The 18,937-nt window shown below is 45.7% G+C and overlaps 1 protein-coding gene across 9 annotated transcripts in view; it reads right to left on the bottom strand.

The window, feature by feature from the left end:
• Nucleotides 1-18,937, bottom strand: part of AKAP13 (A-kinase anchoring protein 13) — a 324,907-nt gene that overhangs the window by 74,438 nt on the left and 231,532 nt on the right. For 6 of the 9 annotated variants that reach the window (XM_038746250.1, XM_038746251.1, XM_038746255.1 and 3 more), the window contains 3 exons: nucleotides 18,421-18,486; nucleotides 15,530-15,722; nucleotides 10,971-11,079 (listed from right to left, as the gene is read on the bottom strand). In XM_038746250.1, the coding sequence (XP_038602178.1) occupies nucleotides 10,971-11,079; nucleotides 15,530-15,722; nucleotides 18,421-18,486 (368 nt within the window). The remainder of the gene's footprint in view (nucleotides 1-10,970; nucleotides 11,080-15,529; nucleotides 15,723-18,420; nucleotides 18,487-18,937) is intronic. The other 3 variants (XM_038746256.1, XM_038746257.1, XM_038746259.1) reach the window with 1 other exon arrangement.

Below are 18,937 nucleotides of genomic sequence, written 5' to 3'. Positions count from 1 at the left end.
TGAAATTGTGATGGGATAATCTCCCATCGCACGCTCCTAAATCCTTAGTACAGTGATCTGTATCCAGGAGATGCTCAGTGAACACTGCTGCTACTGATGCTCCACCTGCCCCAAGCATCTATTTCTGATAACCAAATAACCCTCTTGCCGCATCAAAATAGGAGGAGTGAATTCCTAGGGATAGAAGGTGTGCCAATACTCAGATTCCAAAAAACGATGGCCTAATTCATGTCACTCCATGAAAAACTTCAGGATTTTTTTTAAAGGCACCTCAGTGAAGGGCTGTCTTTTAAACAAGGGTGGCTGCCGCCTCCCCCCCAATCTCCAATACTTTATATATATTCAGTGGGGTCTAGAAGAAAGAGCAGGGGCCTGGCAATCAAAAAGCCTGGGTTCTAATCCCAGCTCTGCCAACTGCTTGCTGTGTGACCTGGGACAAGTCACAACTTTTCTTTGGCTCAGTTTCCTCCTCTATAAAATGGGGAATCAGTACCTGTTTTCCCTCCCCCTTAGACTGTAAACCTCAAATGCAAGAGGGAATGTGTCTTACCTGATTATCATGTATTTCTCCCAGACTTAGTACAGTGCTTGGCACATTGTAAGCGCTTAACAAATACCACAATTACTATGAATTATTATTAAGTGCTTAGTACACAGTATTCAGCACATGACAACTACACAACACATACCATTGACTGAATGATTGATTGGTGGTGGGTATGAATGAAGCCAACCTTTGTTAAAATGCACACTTCCACAAGCACTCTTTCTGGCAAACCCTAGCCTGTTGATGAGGTGATGTTTCTGGGGCAGCAAGAACTGAATGGCCGACTAATTTTGGCAGACCCCGGGAAGCAGCGTGGCTCAGTGGAAAGAGCCCGGCTTTGGAGTCAGAGGTCATGGGTTCACATCCCGGCTCTGCCAACTGTCAGCTGTGTGACTTTGGGCAAGTCACTTAACTTCTCTGTGCCTCAGTTCCCTCATCTGTAAAAATGGGGATTAAGACTGTGAGCCCCCCATAGGACAACCTCATCCACATTGTAACTTTTCCAGTGCTTAGAACAGTGCTCTGCACATAGTAAGTGCTTAATAAATGCCATTAAAAAAAAAAGCAGCATGGCCTATTGGTAAAAACATGGGCCTGGGAGTCAGAAGACCTAGGTTCTAATCCCAACTCTGCCACTTATGTACTGTGTGACCTTGGGCAAGTCACTTAACTTCTCTGTGCCTCTGTTTCCTCATCTGCAAAATGGGGATTCAACATCTGTTCTCCCTCATATTTATACTGTGAGCTTCACATGGGACCTGATTATCCTGTATCTACTCCAGAACATAGTACAGTGTTTGGCGCAATTAACAAGTAAGCGCAATTAACTCCACAATTATCAACAACAAATGCAGAGTCCAGAAGTTTGGATCCAATTTAACACTCTAGGGGGTTAAATGTCACGGAGCCATGAGGCTTGCTAACCTTGTTCTTGAATAAACCAAGCACTTCACTCAACAACTTCTCATTGGGATTTTTTTTCCCCCAAAACACTGCATGATTGGCATATTGCACTTAGAACCTCCGCAAAGCAGAAGATAACAGGCGGCAACTCCCTTTTGATTCACTCTGTAATTAGACCCCCATAACGTCCAAACCTGATGTCTTGAAAAACACAAAGTAGGTGTTGTCCGGTAATGATTTACCCACCCGAAAGCTACAAAGATGTCCAAAGGGTTGAGGTGCAGCGCGGACTCAAAATCTCCAGAGAGGGAAATCAAAAAGGCTGGAGGAAATACAAAGTTTAGGGGTATGACATTTAAAATCCCATAAGGACAGAACTACCCAGGCCCATGTGGGTAAGAGTCCACATCACCCAGGGAAAGCCAGAGAGCTTTTTGGGAATTCTGCAGGGTCAAGGAGGGTTGAGAGAAATTCATCAATACTTGGTCCAAAATGAGATATGAAAGGAATATTAGAAACATTAAAAGGCATAACCCCTGGGGAATGGAAACCTGCAGCCAGCTCTGCTCCAGACCGAGGGGCCCAGGCCACGTTGGACTGAGATGGACAGTGGCCCAGGCCTCACTTCCACGGAGATATGGTTCACACGAAGGGGGTGGAAGGAAGGTGGTGGCGAGGAACACATTTGCAGTCACCTCAAAGGCTGCTGGGATATACAGTCCCAGTGAACCAGGGGATAAAAAGCAGCACCTGCACGGTGACGTTTCTTGGAAAGAAAGGTTGGGCCCCTTCCAGATCTGCCAGTACAACGGCTGGTGCACTGCACCCTTCTCTCTCTGTCCCCCTGCCACACACCTAGGGGCTCTACAGAGGTCAGAGGATCCCCCTACTTTCTCATCCCATTTTTCCCTCCCTACTGTATCACCTCTGAATTTGAGTCCATACTGCCCCCCCCAAGCACTTGGGTACTCATCACCCTCCCATCTCTTTCACACATATCTTTTATACTCAAATGCTTCCCCTATTATAATTTGTTTTAGTGTCTGTCTCTCTTGATAGATTGTAAGCTCCTTGTGGGCAGGGAATGTTTCTACTTACTCTATTGTACACTTCCCCATGTATTTAGTACATTGCTCTGCATGCAAGCACTCAGTAAGTGTTACTGATTGATGGAATGATCCAGACCAACCTGGCCTGTGTAAGATTCCATAAGAAGGTCCAGCCCAGACCTCGGGGGTGGATGACAAGAAGGGCAAGCGAGAGTCTTGGGCCAACTGTCGGGGATGGAACCCTGGACCGTACGGTCTACTGTCTGCTCCTGCAAAGGTGCTCAAGGGCTTATCAATCAATCAATCAATGGTATTTATTAAGTGCTTACTGTATGCACAGCACTTACTATGTGTCAGGGAGAGTACACTACAATAGAGATGGTAGACATCAATCCAACAATGGCATTTATTGAGTGCTTATTATTAGCAGAACACTGTACTAAGCACTTGGGAGAGTACAATACAACAGAGTTAGCAGACAAGTTCCATGCTCACAATGAGCTTACAGTCTAGAGGGGGAGAAAGACATGAATATAAATGATTCATAATATATAATTTAAAGATATGTACATAAGAGCTGTGGGGTCGAGGGAGGGGTGAATATCAAATGCCCCATGACCCCTGCCTTCAAAGAGCTTCCAATCTATGGCTAATGATTAGCACTCTGGGTAGTCACCTTGGTGATAGCTAGATCTGGGAAATGTTCTCGCCTTCAGCATCATCAGGGGAGCAATAAGCTAGCAGGTGAGACTGCAAGGACAAGAATCCTTTCAGTCGCCGCATTTTCCAGGCGAAGCATGGACGCAGGCAGCCTAGGAGAGCCTGTAAGCAGGCATGCAAGGTGCACCGGAGCGACACTGTCTAGGAGGTGGAAACGCCACGCCTGAAGCAGAGTGAGTGAGCCCTGTGCCCCCGCCGGTTGACCACTGCCCCCACAAAATGGCTTACTTACTCAGCAACCCCTCCTCCTCATCGCTGGACGAGCCAAGAGAAAAGACAGTTTTAGACTTAAGGAGGAGCGGAGAGATGCTGAAGGAGAAGGAGATCCGCCTTGTCGGTTGGGTCCGTTCCTGGGCTGAGAAGTTGGTTAACAGAAGACATTAAGAGCAGGCAGGGAAATATGGGCGGAGCAAGGACAAGGGGGAAAGCAGCTAAGATCTGGGCCAAGGCCAGGCCTCTGGAGTAGCTGCTTTCAGGAAAGGCGGCAAGGAGGAGAGAAAGAATGCTTCACTGTGGGGGATTCTCAGCTATCTTTCTGGGCCGGGTGCCAGCTTCGTTTGGCTCCAGGGCCCTGGACTGCATTTTGATTGCCAGCAGATTTCTGCGACTGCCTTCCCAATGGGGATATGGTGACATCCTTCTGGGGCCCTCTAAAGAAAGCAGGGTTTCCCCACTTCCTGCCCCCTGTGCCTTTTCCAGAAATGTACCGCCCTCTGCCATCATCACCCCACAATCTCACCACCGGCTTCAAAGTAATCACCTTGCCCTCTCCTTTCTCACTTTGCTCCTCTCCTCCTACAGCCCAGCCCTTACACTTCACTCCTCTAACGCTAACCATCTTGCTGTGCCTCGATCTCGTCTTCCTCACCGCTGACCCCTTGTCCATGTCCTGCCTCCTCAAATCCAACAGACAATTCCTCTCCCCACCTTCAAAGCCTTATTGAAGGCACATCTCCTCCAAGAGGCCTTCCTTGACTAAGCCTCCTTTTCCTCTTCTCCCACTCCCTTGTGTGTCACCCTGACTTGCTCCTTTTGTTTCCCCCACACCTCGCAGTCCCTCAGAACTTAATGTACGTATCTGTAATTTATGTATTTATATTAATGTCTGTCTCCCTGACTCTAGACTGTAAACTTGTGTGAGCATAGAATGTGTCTGTTTATTGCTGTATTATACTCTCACAAGTGCTTAGAACAGTGTTCTGCATACAGTAAGTGTTCAAAAAGTACAACTGAATGAATGAATCTCCTGGCCCTAAGTTCCCATGCCCAAGCAGGTGGGGTGTATGCCAGGGTCTACCTGACACTGTCTTAATCAATCAATCATATTTATTGAGTGCTTAGTATGTGCAGAATGCTGCATTAAGTGCTTGGGAGAGTACAATATAAAAGAATTAGCAGGCACGTTCCCTGCCCATAATGAGTTTACAGCCTAGAGGGGGAGACAGACTCTGATGTGAATAAATTAGTAATTTATAATACATCATTTTAAGATACGTACCTAAGTGCTGTGGGGCTGGGGGTGAGGAGAAAGGTCATAGATTGAGGTGTGTAGATGACAAAGAAGGGAGAGTGAGCTGGGGAAAAGAGGGCTTAATCAGGGAAGGCCTCTTGGAGGAGATGTAACCTTAGTAATGTTTTGAAGGTGGAGAGAGGGGTGGTCTGGTATATATGGAGGGGGAGGGAATTCCAGACTACAGGGAAGATGTGGGAAAGGGGTTGGTGGTGAGATAGGCAAGATCAGGGCAGTGAGTAAGTTGGCGCTAGAGGATCGGCGTGTGCAGGCTGGACTGTAGTAGGAGATTAGTGAGGTGAGTTAGGGTGGGTGAGCTGATTGAGTGCTTTAAAGACAATGGTGAGGAGTCTGGTATGGAGGTGAATGGAAAGCCACTGGAGGTTGTTGAGGAGTGGGGAGACATGAACCAAATGTTTTTGTAGTGAAGTATGCGTTGGAGTCTGGGGGAGACAGGAAGTTGAGAGTCCAGTAAGGAGGCAGATGCAGTAGTCAAGGCGTGATAGGGTAAGTGCTTGGTTCAGCATGGTTGCAGTTTGAATGAAGAGGAAAGGGCAGTTTTTAGCAATATAGTGAAGGCTGAACTGACAGATTTCATGACAGATTGAATATGTGTGAGGAATGAGAGGCAAGGAAGATAGCGGTGATGCCTATAGTAATGGCAAAGACTGGGGGAGGACAGGGTTGGGGTGGGAAGATAAGGAGTTGAGTTTCAGACATGTGTCGGCGGGACATCCAAGTAGAGATGTCTTGAAGGCAGGAGGAAATGTGGGGAGGAGACTGTTGGCCCAAGCTGTCATCATTGTTCCCTGGCTCTCTGGCTTTGGCCCAAGGGATGGTAAAGATGCTCTCCCAAGCAAGGGTTGAAAGGAGAAAATCAATTTCCAGAGACGTAAATTAAATCTTTCACTATGCCTCATGCTGAATCACAACCATCCCGTTAATGGAGAGCACTTCTATGCCTGCAGGGATCTGGTCCAGTGAATGCCCAGAGACAGCAAATTGACTTTGGGAAAGTGGTGTATTGTTTGAGAGGCTCTCATTTCAAGAAATGGAACCTGGTGGCTTCACTGCCCTCCAGGAGCACTGTTGCTAGGTAATGGATAGAATGCCATTTCCCAAGAAAGAGAACTAGTGTCATTTGAGAGACTATTACTAGAAATGGAAAAGACTCGCTCCTACTCCAGAAGGGCCATGATGAAAAGGAAATCCTCTTATATCATGCGGCGTTAAACAGGTCAAACCAGGGTGCTCATCCGTGGCCACAGCAAGAGCCTTCAAAGTTATATGTGGGATCTCTTCTTTTCACTTAGAATTGTGTCTAAAACCCAGGTACATTGGAGCCCCAACACCTTCCAACACAGATACCATGTGTTTTAATACATGTACCCATGAACACACAGGTGAATGTATATGCACACCCATCTTTTTGTATTTACTAGGTTTGTGAGATTTTTTTCTAAAGCCATTCAGCTTGCAAAAATCCAGATGAACCACAAAATTGATATTCCCTTCAACCTGTGCTTATCTTTCAGAGATACTTCTTCTAACAGCTCTTCTTAGCCCCAGATGCATAGAACCTGCTCCACCACTTGCTTGCTGTGTGACCTTTGTCAAGGCACTTAATTTCTCTGAGCCTCAGTTTCCTTAGCTGTAAAATGGGGATTCAATATCTGTTCTCACCCCCTCTTAGGTCGTGAGCCTCAGGTGGAAGCAGGACTGTGTCCGATCTGTTTATTTTGACCTGCACAGCACTTAGTGCAATGCTTGGCCCATAGTATGAGCTTAACAAATAGCACAATTATTATTATTATCATTATTATATTATTGCCAGGAGTTATACACAGAGTTCCCCATAATATTGTGAAGTGCCATGAAATTCAAACCAAAGGGTAATAGAAAGACGAGGAACATATTCAGCCCATCAATCATATTTATTGAGGACTTACTGTGTGCTGAGCACTTTACTAAGCGCTTGGGAAAGTGCAATATAACAATACAACAGACACATTCCCTGCTCACAGCGAGCTTGCAGTCTATTCAATTTCCCATCAGGGCAACTGCTGATTTCTCTAAGGCTCAGGGCTCATTGAACTACCCCTTGATTTTAAGGCTGTTGAATACTGGTCCTGAAAACTTTACACAAGAAACCAAGGCACATAGCATAGCTGGGGAAATCCTTCCTATGATAACACAGCAGTGTGCCTGGTTGTAGAATTTACCGGGAATTTGACCCACACGGGTTTCCAAACTCCTGTCCAGTGAGAAGGCTTTCTGTGCACTAGATTAGTTTGGGAGTGGCCCATAGTGACACCAACCTAAGCCAGCCAAAGGTGGAAAAATGGGAATGAATTTGAGTTTCAAGATTCGATCAGGTTACTGACGAAAAATTGGGATTGAAAATGACTTTGCTGAGGAGGTTTGCAATCCCTTCAAAAACCATGACACTTTTCTCTCCCAGCTTTGAACGTAGGACCTGCGGTGCTCCCTGCTAAGGTGACAGCAAAAGGAAAAACCATGGGGTTGGCTTATGTTTCCCTGCACAGCTGTTCTTGCTTGTCCATTCCAACACCCAAAACAAACAAAGCCTCCCAATTTGCTTTGTCTGTGCAGAAACAGTCTAAACTTCTTGGCCTGATGGCAGACGACGCACCACTCAAGCCCCCATCTGATGCAAGAAAAAGAAATCCTACAACACACACACCCTTAAGGAGGCAGCTAGCTAAGATGTTGTCTAGTGGAATTCAGGCCATTTCCATTCTTTTCTGACTTCCTAGGAAATTTGCCTTCGAATGAACGAAAAGCCATCATCTCACTGTTGGCAGCGATTAAAGATGCGATTTGTGAGCCTCCAGAATTTTTCCTCTCTCTGTGGTTTCTAGCTCATCAGTGAGTTGGAAAGCAATGAATGTGTCACCCCCATTTGGATAGTATTTTCTGCTACATCAAGGGCTTTTTGGAAAGGATCCCAGCTTCAAAATCATGCTTACAGGCTTAAAGTCTGCCTTTCCTAACCTGGCGGATGCCCTACAAAACTTTCTGTGTGTCGGCTCAGCTTCGAGCTACTAATTTTCCCAAATGCTCAAGTGTTAACAGTTGTGAGTCACGGGGCCCTGGCTTGCCAATTCCTCCAGAAGGGTGGAGACCCTGCTAGGACAGCAAATAAGAAAGCATCACCCAAAGGCTCATTGTAGAATGCACTTGAAGTCCTCAACAATGGTGCCCAGGGAAGACACAGGGCAACTCGCACAATCCTTGTGAAAAGTGATACCGTTTGGGTATTTTCTCAAGTTTAAACACAGAGCACACTCCATCATCTTGAGCCCTGCCGCAACGAAGAAAATCCATCTGTTGGAGTCAGTTTTTATTCTCCCGCTGGGAACCGTACATCAACAAAAGCTGCTCCAGAATGAATTCACTTACAGAAAGCTGTTAGTACTAAAACTGGACATATTTATGGATGCATTGCTCCTTTCAGGGAACCCTCACCTGACACTCGGGAAGCTCAGCAGAAATTTTAATTAGTGAAGGGTCCCAGCCCACTCTGAAGGGCAAGAGGTGGAAAGACAGAAAGACTAAAAGACCAGGGGCCAGAGATGTTAGGGTAATTGAAGGTGGACACACACAGGGGAGGCTGATTCAGAAATCTCAGTGACTTCCACTTCCTTTCTTTAACCTGAGGCCCCACTCCCATTCTTCAAGAAGCTGCATGGCCTAATGGAAAGAGCCCGGGAGCTGGGGTCTAATCCTGGTTCTGCTACCTGCCTGCTGTGTGACCTTGGGCAAGTCATTTCTTAGTGCCTCAGTTCCCTCATCTGCAAAATGGGGATTCAATGCCTGTTCTCCCTCCTACTTAAACTGTGAGGGCCCTGTAGGGCCCGATTATCTCGTATCTACCCCAGTGTTTAGTTCAGTGCTTGGCACATAGTAAGCACTGAACAAATGCCACTATTATTATTATTCTTTTTCCAGATCAGAAGCATCAGGATGGAAAGCACAGTGCTCCATTTGGAAAAGCTGGACTGGCAACTAATTTGCTGTGTGCTGGGGACTTCAGGGGCAAGGGGGAGGGTGGGTGGAAGAAGGGTGGGAGAGAAGAGCTGGGTGTGGCTGATCTAGCCTTGGGTTACCAGCAGTCAGCACGGAGGAAAAAATGAAGACAGTCCTACAAGCAAACACACGAGCTAACAATTCAAACCTATGAAGGAAAACTACATCAAGTAAAAGAGCTGCCCTCTTACTTGAATCTCAGATAGTGACGTTAGTGTGCTATTGATTCAATTCCCCTCAGTGAGCCCCAGCAGAAATTTTCCCAGCAACAGGAAGAAAGACTATATGTTGCCAGGAATCCTCGTTCTTGGAGAGAGCCTGTTTTCTGGGAGTTAACTGTGTTATTTATAGTGTTTGGTTAGCAACTGCAAACCCAGCTAAAAAATTGTTTAGCTTTTTGGAAAGAAAGAATAAAGAAAAAAAAATGAAGTGCTTCAGCTAAGAAGGGAAAAGACCACTACAGAGTATAGGATGAAAGACTGGACTGGTTGTTGGGGCTGTTGCCATGGAAGCCTCACCGCTAGGCTACATGCCTTGTTAGTCAGTCATGGGAGGGCTGAACACTGACTCCCAAAGGTTCTGACAACAAGGTTCTCTGATTCTCTGGTCTCCTCCAGTCCATTATGAAACAACTTGCTTCTGATGAAATTGTCTATCAAAGCCCAACCCTTGGGGTGAAACTTTAGCCGCTGTGGAAAGTGTCTCTAGAAATCTGGGGTTTCAGCTACCCAAAAGGCATCACTGGGTTATATTTAGGGTTCTGGGGACACCCAGAACTGCCCAATTACAAATCCCTTGGAGATTCCAACTTTTGGGAGAGGGGAGAAGGGCTGTTGAGATCCTCCAGAATAGTTTCCCCAGGTCTCTGGGCCAGAGGACTAGATTCCCCACAGTCCCGCAAGCTGAGGCCAATAGAAGTAAGTTTCCCAGGTTACCCCTGGCCTGACTTATTCCCTTGAGGTGATTCTGAGAATCCCTAAAGTCATTTTAGAGTTTAAGAGTGTGAGAAGCACCCCCAATTATTAATATTATATTTGTTAAGTACTTACTACCTGTCAAGCACTGTTCTAAGAGCTGGAGTAGACAGTCAGTCAATCATTTATTGAGAGCTTACTGTGTGCAAAAAGCTATCAGGTTGAACTCTATCTTGCCTGGGGCTCACAGTCTAGGTAGTTCATCGACACTTATGCTTTAAAAGTCTTTCTCTTTCTCTGCCCTGCAGAGTTGCACCCAAACCCCAAAGAACTAGCTGATCCTGGGTAGGGAGTCCCAGCTGGACCAGGCCAGCCTTTGAGGCACTATCCACCGGGAGATGTAACACAAGTGGAGCCTGTGCCAGGATCTGAATTCCACTTCAAGAAAATCAGAGCTCAGGACCTTACTAAAGGAATCCGGGTTCACCCCTTCTCAGCAGCCAATGCATGGAGCCTAGGATCTCTCTCTTAGTTCAATCTGCCCCCCTTCTCCATCCTGATTACACAAAATGGAAGACATTTTAACTGGCCTCTAGGAAGCTGCTCAAGCTGCTGCTTATTACCTTCCCCCCAGTCCCTCAGCACCAAGCAGCTCATTCCAGAAGCTCCAAGTCGTTACTTAGGGGTCTTTTTCTTCCCAGGACAACCAGACAGAACTTGTGAACTCCTGAGAATTCAGAGTGTGATTTGCTCACTCCATCTCTCATCAAATTGCCGGATAATGCCGGTCTTACATTCAATGCATTCCTCATTTCACCCAGCCATTCAATCATATGCCAGAAAAATCCCTTGGCAGTTCTGAAAACATGAGTTTGGGTAAGTAAACTTTATGCATCAATATAACTTACTCTTCCTCTCCCAAAGGAGAGATTCACAGACGGAGAACATTTTTCTATCAGTTACCTTCAGAGATGTCATGGCACTTATCTCCCCAGTAACCATGGGCTTCAGGTTAAGTTCAAGAATCCACATTGGGGGAATTGGTGGGCCAGCAAAGAAAAGACAATTGAGTGTGAAAAACTACGTCAAACCCCATCCGGAACAAGCAATGCCCTCCCAGAACAGATAACATGCCTTTAAAGGCTGTTCTTCTCCCAGGTCCCCATGGGTATAATAGCAAAAGAGGCCCAATGATTTGAGGAAGGTGGGGCGAGAGTGTTTATGGAGATGAGGGAACGGAATAAAAAACAAAGTGGGGATCAGTCTTGGGTACTCACTGTCCAATCCAGGATGGCTGATTGTCATTAACGATATGGATTTTGTCAGTGGAGAAGAAATAGCTGATGTGCAGTAACCGAAGCCCGGTTGCTTGGATCTCTGGCGTGGCTGTAGACGAGAAAGTAGGCTTTTAGAGACATTTTCTTTTCCCCCACCTGACCTGAATACAGGACTCTCTGACAATGCTGAAGGATTCCTGGGGTTTGAAGTGGAGGCAAAAGGAAGATGGGAGTAGGGAAGAAGAGAGGACAGAGGTCCCACAGTTTCTGTGTGGGGAATGTGGAAATTTCTTGGGGATTTTCCCCTCAGTACCAACTGCTGCTTGGAGGCATATTTTCCTCAAAAGTGCCTTTCACTTCATGAAAACACCTTGCCCCACCTCCCCACAGCTGAAAGAGTCCAGGCTGTGGCTATCTGGAAGGCAAGTGATAATGAAAACAATAATGGTAATGGTATTTGTTAAGCACTTACTATGTGCCAGACACTGTACTAAATGCTGGGGTAGAATCGAGGTAATCAAGTTGGACACAGTACCTGTCGCACGGGGGCTTACAGTCTTAATCCCCATTTGACAGATGAGGGAACTGAGGTACAGAGAAGTGAAGTGACTTGATCAAGGTCACACAGTGGACATGTGGCAGAGCCGGAATTAGAACCCACGTCCTCTGACTCCCAGGTCCATGCTCTTTCCTCTAGACCACACTGCTTCTTCTGTGATCACAGGCCCAAGGATGATGCAGATCTCAAACTTGGCCCAATGACATGAGGCTTCTCAAAGCCCAGAGTGAGGTGAAGCTTCCAGACCTGAGTCCAGAATTTAGGGACATTTGCCCACTGTCTCTTTCACTTATTTAGGGATAGTCACCCACTTTCTCTTCCACTTTCTCTTCCCTTAGGAGGTGGGGATTAGATTGCTTTGCTTTTCGAGAAACAGCATGGTTTAGTGGACAGAGCATAGGCCTCAGAGTTAGAAGACTCTGGGTACTAATTCTGACTTTGTCACATGTCTGCTGTGTGACTTTAGGGAAGTCATTTAACCCCTCTGTGCCTCAGTTACCTCATCTGTAAAATGGAGAAAAGAGTGTGAGCCCCATGTGGGACACGGACTATATCCAACCTGCTAACTTGTATTTCCTCCAGTGCTTAGAACAGTGCTTGGCACAGGGTATGCACTTAGCAAGTACCATAATTATTATTACAGTTATTTGGGTCTACCTTCTACCGTCAGAATCAGCATCCCATCATTAAGAATCTCATCTTCCTTAAAAGAGCATAAAAACACTTAAAAGTGGTTGAAGTTGTGTTTGGATGGAAACAGGAAGAAACTCTTCAATGTCCCAATTTACAGGTACTCTTCATGTCCCAGTTTTCAGTGGGGCAAAGAAGGAAATGAGGTGACTTGTGAGCAAGCAAGAAGTGGATCTAGGAAGAAGACTTGCTGTGCCTCAGTTAGTTCATCTGTAAAATGGGATTAAGACTGTGAACCCTATGGGGGACAGGGACTGTGAGCAACCTGATTAACTGGTATCTACCCCAGCATGTAATACAGTGCCTGGCACATAGTAAACAGTTAACACATACCATAAAATACCCATAAAACTCCTTGTGGGTAGGGAACGAGTCTATTAAATCTGTTATCTTGTTCACTCCCAAGTGCTTAGTACAGTGCTCTGTACAAATTAAGGGCTCAGTGAATATGATTGATTGACTAAACCGATCCCTACCTCCTTATTGAATGAGGGTACTTAATCCTGGAATTCTGAAAGAATACCCATTCTTCTAGGAGCCATCTTACATCTAGCTCAGCACTTAGCACAATGCTTGACACATGGTAAGCACCTAATACCTTCATCCTTACGATTATTATGATTATTAGAAATCCACCTCAAGTTACCAATACTGTTCACTGGCTTAAACTGTGTTCAACTCTTGCAACAGGCTGCTTCCTAATGTGTCCATGATTTCCTCTATTCCCACTGTATGGGTGTTATCTTTGCCTGTCTGTTCTCACTCCCACCTAATTATAAACTCTTGGAGGGCAGGAGCTGTGACTCCTATTTTTATTGCTTGAATCCAAGCGCTTAGTACAGTGCTCTGCACAAAGGAAGCCTACAATAAATACTGCTGATGAAAATGATGATGGTGATGGGGCTTCCTGATGCTCTTTCCCTTCTCAGTGCCAAGGTGAGAACTGGGCCAGGCTCAGGAGGCTCAACCGCAAAATAAAAATTAAATAAATTGTGGTATTTGTTAAGGGCTTATAATATGCCAAGCACTGTACTAAGTGCTGCGGTAGACAAAGATTAATCAGGTCCCATGTGGTCCTTCATGGAATACGTAAGAGAGAAGACAGATATTGAATCCCCATTTTGCAGATGAGGGAACTAAAGCTCAGAGAGAAGTTAAGGGACTTGCCTATGATCACAGAGCAGATGAGTGATGGGACCAGGATTAGAACCCAGGTCCCTTTGACTCCCAGCCCCGCACTCTCTTCACTAAGCTGTTTTCCAAAAGACTCATCCTGGGGTTCAAGGAGTGGTACAGCCTAGGTTTGGGCCAAACCCACACCCTACTCTCATGGTTCCTCCGGAACCTATTTATGTTGAGGACCAGGACTGGCCTTAGCTGATCACGTGGAGGGGGTGAGAGTGAAGGAGAAAATGGTTAAGACCGTGGCACAGAGCAAAGCTCAGCAATACTCTCATGGTAAAGTGCAGGAAACAGCATGGTCTAGTGGAAAGAGCACAGGAGTCAGAGGACCTGGGTTCTAATCCCAGCTATCCCACTTGCTTGCTGTGTGACCTTGGGCAAGTCACCTCACTTTTCCAGGTATCAGTTTCCTCAACTGTAAAATGGGATTCAATACTAGTTCTCTCCCCCACTTAGACTGTGAGCCCCACGTGGGACAGGGACTCTGACCTTATTAACTTATGTTTACTCCAGTGCTTCGAACACTGCAGGACAGATAATAAGCACTTAACCAAAAAAACCCCCCAAAACCCCAAAACCCAATAGACAAACAAACAAACAAAAAAAGGCTTCAGCCAATTGCTTAAGTACAGCAAAGCCAAGGATGAGGGCAATTTAAGAAAGAGAACAAATCCCAAGCACTGGAGCGCCTGAAGAGACAGGTTCATTCTAAGATAAACTGATTCAGTGCCATAAGTTTAAGAGCCTTATGAACTAATTGCTGAGGTAGACACAGGATAATCAGGTCCCACATGATCCTGGAGGCCTCTCCCCTCATCTACAGTGTTGGCCCTCTAAGAGGTATTTCATTCATTCATTCATTCATTCAAATGCATTTACTGAGTGCTCACTGTGTGCAAAGTACTGTACTAAGTGCTTGGGAAAGTACAATACAGCAATAAAGAGAGACAATCCCTGCATAGAATGAGCTCACAGTCTAGAATCTGGAGTCTGGGCAGTTTAGACAGGTCTTCCCATATTAAGCCCTCTGTTCCCCAACTCCCTTTCTCTTCTGCATTGTCTACCCTCTTGGGTGCTTGGTATTCACCCCACACTCAGTTCCACAGCACTTAGGTATACAACACTGTAATTTATTTGTTTATATTAATACCTGCCTCCCCCTCTAGACTGTAAGCTTGTTAGTCAGTCAATCATATTTATTGAGCATTTACTGTGTGCAGAGCACTCTACTAAGTGCTTGGGCGAGTACAATATGACAATATAACAGACACATTTCCTGCCCACGAAGAGCTTACAGTCTAGAGGGAAGACAGACATTAATATAAATAAATTACAAATATGTACATAAAGGGTGTAGGGCTGGGGGGGGATGAATAAAGGGAGCAAGTCATGGCGAAACAGAAGGGAGTGGGAGAAGAGGAAAGGAGAGCTTAGTCAGGGAAGGCCTCTTGGAGGAGATGTGCCTTTAATAAGGCTATGAAGGTGGGGAGAGGAATTATATATCGGACAGAATTGTATATCGGACATGAGGAGGGAGAGCGTTCCAGGCCAGAGACAGGGTGTGGGTGAGAGGTCAGCAGAGAGATAGATGAGATTGTTGTGGGCAGGGACTATGTCTACTAACTCTGTTGTATTGTTCTCTGCGAAATTCTTAGTTCTGTGCTCTACACATAGTAAGCGCTCAATAAATACCACTGATTGATTGATAGATCCAGGGTCGTGAGTACTCCTATTATTGATTAAAAACCTTGAAACTTACAGAGGAAGGGGGCCAAAGTCTCAAGGCTCTGATGTTGCCCCAAGGAACTGAATTATGGGGGCAGGCCTCTCACAAAAGTCTATACTCTAGGGACTGCAGACATGGGACCCAATTAGACAAGAAGATTGCGATGGTTTCTTCAGGCCTTTCACTATCTTCACCATAGAAAATTCCTGAAGAGCACACATGCCTCTCTCTCCTGGAGGGTGTAGTCTCCTGAAGGAAGGGAAGTAGCCAAACAATGCCATGAGGTTTTTCCAGCTTTATGATTTTCTGGTGGTTTGCTGAGGCCAGACAAGAGAAAGATACGTGAGCCCCCTCCTCCCCACACATCCTGGCCTTGAATTCAGAGGAAGGACATGGTCTCACCTGACGTTCAAACATCCTGTGCTGCTGCTGGTTCGAATCTAAGTCCTCTTCGGTGAGAGAGACCAAAGAGCTGGTTCGCTCCTCACTACTGAGAGGGCTGCACCTCTGCTGCTTGGGGCTTGTGGAGGTGGCCTCCAAAGCTGAAGACGACTTGTTGCTGTCAACGCCACCGGCCAGGCCTTCCAAGCTGAAACTGAATGTAAGTCACAGGGGATGGTCAGATGGTACTTCTCCTTCTACTATACTTCCTGCCTCCTGTGCTACTTGGTCAGACCCCGTGGGGAGAAGGGGAGGGTCACTCCCTGCATAGGACACGTGAGCCTCTGTGGCCTGTTCTTTGATCATGAACTGAACCCAAATGGTTGGTGGCCTTCAGAACTGAGCCTTGCCAATCACAGGCTCCTATCCGATCCTTTCTCCTTCTAAGAGATGCAGCATGGTCAAGTGGAAAGAACATGGACCTGGGTGTCAGAGGCCCTGGGTTCTAATCCCAATTGTTTGCTCTGTGACCTCGGGCAGGTCACTAACGTCTCTGTACCTTAGTCTCCTCAACTGCAAAACGAGGATTCAATACCTGTTCTCCCTCCTACTTAGACTGTGTGTCCCATGCGGAACAGGGACTGTGCCTGACCTAATTAAGTTGTTCCTATCACAGAGCTTATAACAATGTTTGAGACATGGTAAGTGCTTAACAATTACCAGTTTTTTTTAAAGTGATCTGGCTGTCTCAAAAGACCTAGTTCAGGAAGCTACTCAAAAGAAGTGGGGGGATGTCTCCCCCCCCCCCCGCAAAACCTGTCTCACTGATCCCAGACCTACTGCAATTTGGAGTTGCGGGATGATTTTTTGCACCGCATGGGAGGTGCTGGCAGATTTCTCCATGTTTCTCTTTGAGGGAAAGCTCCCTGGACATTGCCAAAGACTAGGCAGAAATCACTGTTGGTGCCATGTGCCCGTGAAGGGAGTTTTAGTTTTCTTATATCCAAAATGGCTCTCAGGGCGTCTACAAACCATTTTTACTTTTACTTAGATGGACTTTTGGTTTAAAGAAAAAAAGGCTCCCATCATCAGTGTTGGTCAATCAGAGATCAATCAAACCAAAATCATAAGTCCCAGCAGGTATCACAGTGGAGGCTTCTGAAACAGAATTTAAGCTTTATTGAGATATTGCTTCATCCACAACACTTGATCTTTCTCGGTAATAAATATTTCTATTCACTCTTCCAGCCTCTGAAAGATGCCAAGATTCTTGGAATCTCCATTTTCAGGCCTATGGGTACACCTCTCTCTCCCTCCTTACTTCCCACTAGGAATAGAGGGGGACCTTAGTGCTTGTCATCCCACAGCAAAGGCCAGCACGGACAGCCACTGCCAAAACTTCCCAGGACCTTCTTCATCTTGGCATACTTTCTCCAGGTGCAGCACGATCATGAGATCCTGGAGGGAATATCCCCCAGGGGCAGATATTAGGGATTATGAGTCCCTTTGGAGAAGGAGTCCTGTTTCTGCTCTGAACACCCACACTAGTTGGATAGCCACTGCCATATTCAATGCTCTCTTGGGCTTCCTTCACAGGCAAGACCAACATAACAGCAAACCCAGAGTTAGTGAGGAGCGGAGGCTCCAGAGCACATCAGATTTCCCAGAAAAACATCAGTGCTCCTTGCTTCCTGGAGCTGTTAGTTTCACATAGGCTCATGTCACCTCAAAAGCAATTGAAAAAGCTGCTGAACATCTTTGCCAGGGAAAAGCGTACATTTTTGTTTTATTATCATTGTCCGCTAGGAAAGGCTGACAACTTTCACTTATTTCATATTCTGAAAGGAAGCAGAGGAGTTCTTTTGGGGAAATCCAGGTGAGTCAGGGAAGCTAAAGAGATGCAGTGTCCTATCTGACTCCAATCTCTATAAAAGTGGGTTGGCTTATTTTTTCTCTGAGTGGGGCTGGACCACAGCAAATAAAGGAAGTTGCCCACATTAGTAATAAAGATTTGTCTGAGACCACTGCACATGAAAATACTAGCAGTCTGTCAATCAAAAACACTGAGTAACAGATATATTAATTATTATTTATTCATTATTAAGTATTGTCAACCGACTTGAATTTGTGCCCTCCTAGGAATCAGGAATACCACACCATTTAGTAATCTCTTCAGTCCAGACTTGCACATCATCATAATTAGTTTGCCAGCAACCAAAATGGTTTTACTACATGTCATCCATCCATCTCACCATCTGGTAAAACTAGTAAAATTGACTTTATTACTCATCTGTCCAAAATGGATTGTCTAAAACCATTCTCAACAAGGACATTGTAAAACATTTTGTGGATGCAACAAGATGAGAAAAGAGATCTGGGATGGGACATTTTACTGGTCTGCCAGATCTGGCTAGAGCTTCTTTCTGGAAATGTTTAAATAATTAAGGTTGGTGGACTGGTTAAGAGAAACGAATGTCATTTGAGTAGGCTTGAGTGTGTGAATTAAAGCCCCTATTAAAAAAAAAAAGATCAGTCAATTGGAAGCAAAACCATTAGTTCTGACCTTCACTTGTGGTCCTGGAAACTCACAACAACTTGGCAGAAAGGGCAATCAGGAAAGCAAAGGGGGTTGGAGAGGGGAAAACACACAACACCACACACAAACACCACCACATATACACAAAACCCCACATGGATTTAAGGATTTATGTTTCAGGTGAGCGTGGAACAAGGCAGCTGGTTTAAGGTTTCCCTAACTTGCTAGGATTCACACCTTCACCTAACCCTTGAACCTAATGTGAATGCCCACAGACAAAGCAGGCAAGGCACAAGCACATTACAGCCAGAGCAGGATTCCACATCAAAAGCCAAGACAGTTCATGGTGCCCCCTGGACATAACACAATACTGTACCTTCTACAATTAAAGTCAGCACCCAGGACAGTCGGGTATTGTACGCCTGAGGGACACCAGCTCATACTGAAAGGGTTAAAGGGAAGGAGGAAGAAAGGGAGGGTGTTAAGGGGGGGATGGGAGGGAGAGAGAAAGAGAGAGAGAGAGAAGGGAGGACATTGGATTGCAAAAGAAAGGGAATGATTAGAGACTGCCTGGTTTGTATTTATTTTTCAAATACATTTTTTATGCTACTTAGAAGATTACATACAGCATGAGGTGATGACTTCTTTCCCGATCCCACCAACAGATTAATCAGTATATTGACTGAGCACTTATTATGTGCAGGACACTGTACTAAGTGCTTGGGAGAGTATAATACAACAGAATTAGACGTGTTCCCTGCCCAAAACAAGCTCACAGTCTAATGCACATGCAGCAAACACATGGGCACTGGGTATGGTTTTCGCTGACTCCTCCAGAAAAGTCCCCACTCCCTCCTGCATCACCCTGACTTGCTTGCTTTATTCATTCCTCC

Source organism: Tachyglossus aculeatus, chromosome 5 (assembly GCF_015852505.1).
Source record: "Tachyglossus aculeatus isolate mTacAcu1 chromosome 5, mTacAcu1.pri, whole genome shotgun sequence".
NCBI classification, from domain to species: Eukaryota; Metazoa; Chordata; class Mammalia; order Monotremata; family Tachyglossidae; genus Tachyglossus; species Tachyglossus aculeatus.
Note: the sequence above shows the minus strand (reverse complement) of the source record. Positions and strands in the feature narration are given on the sequence as shown.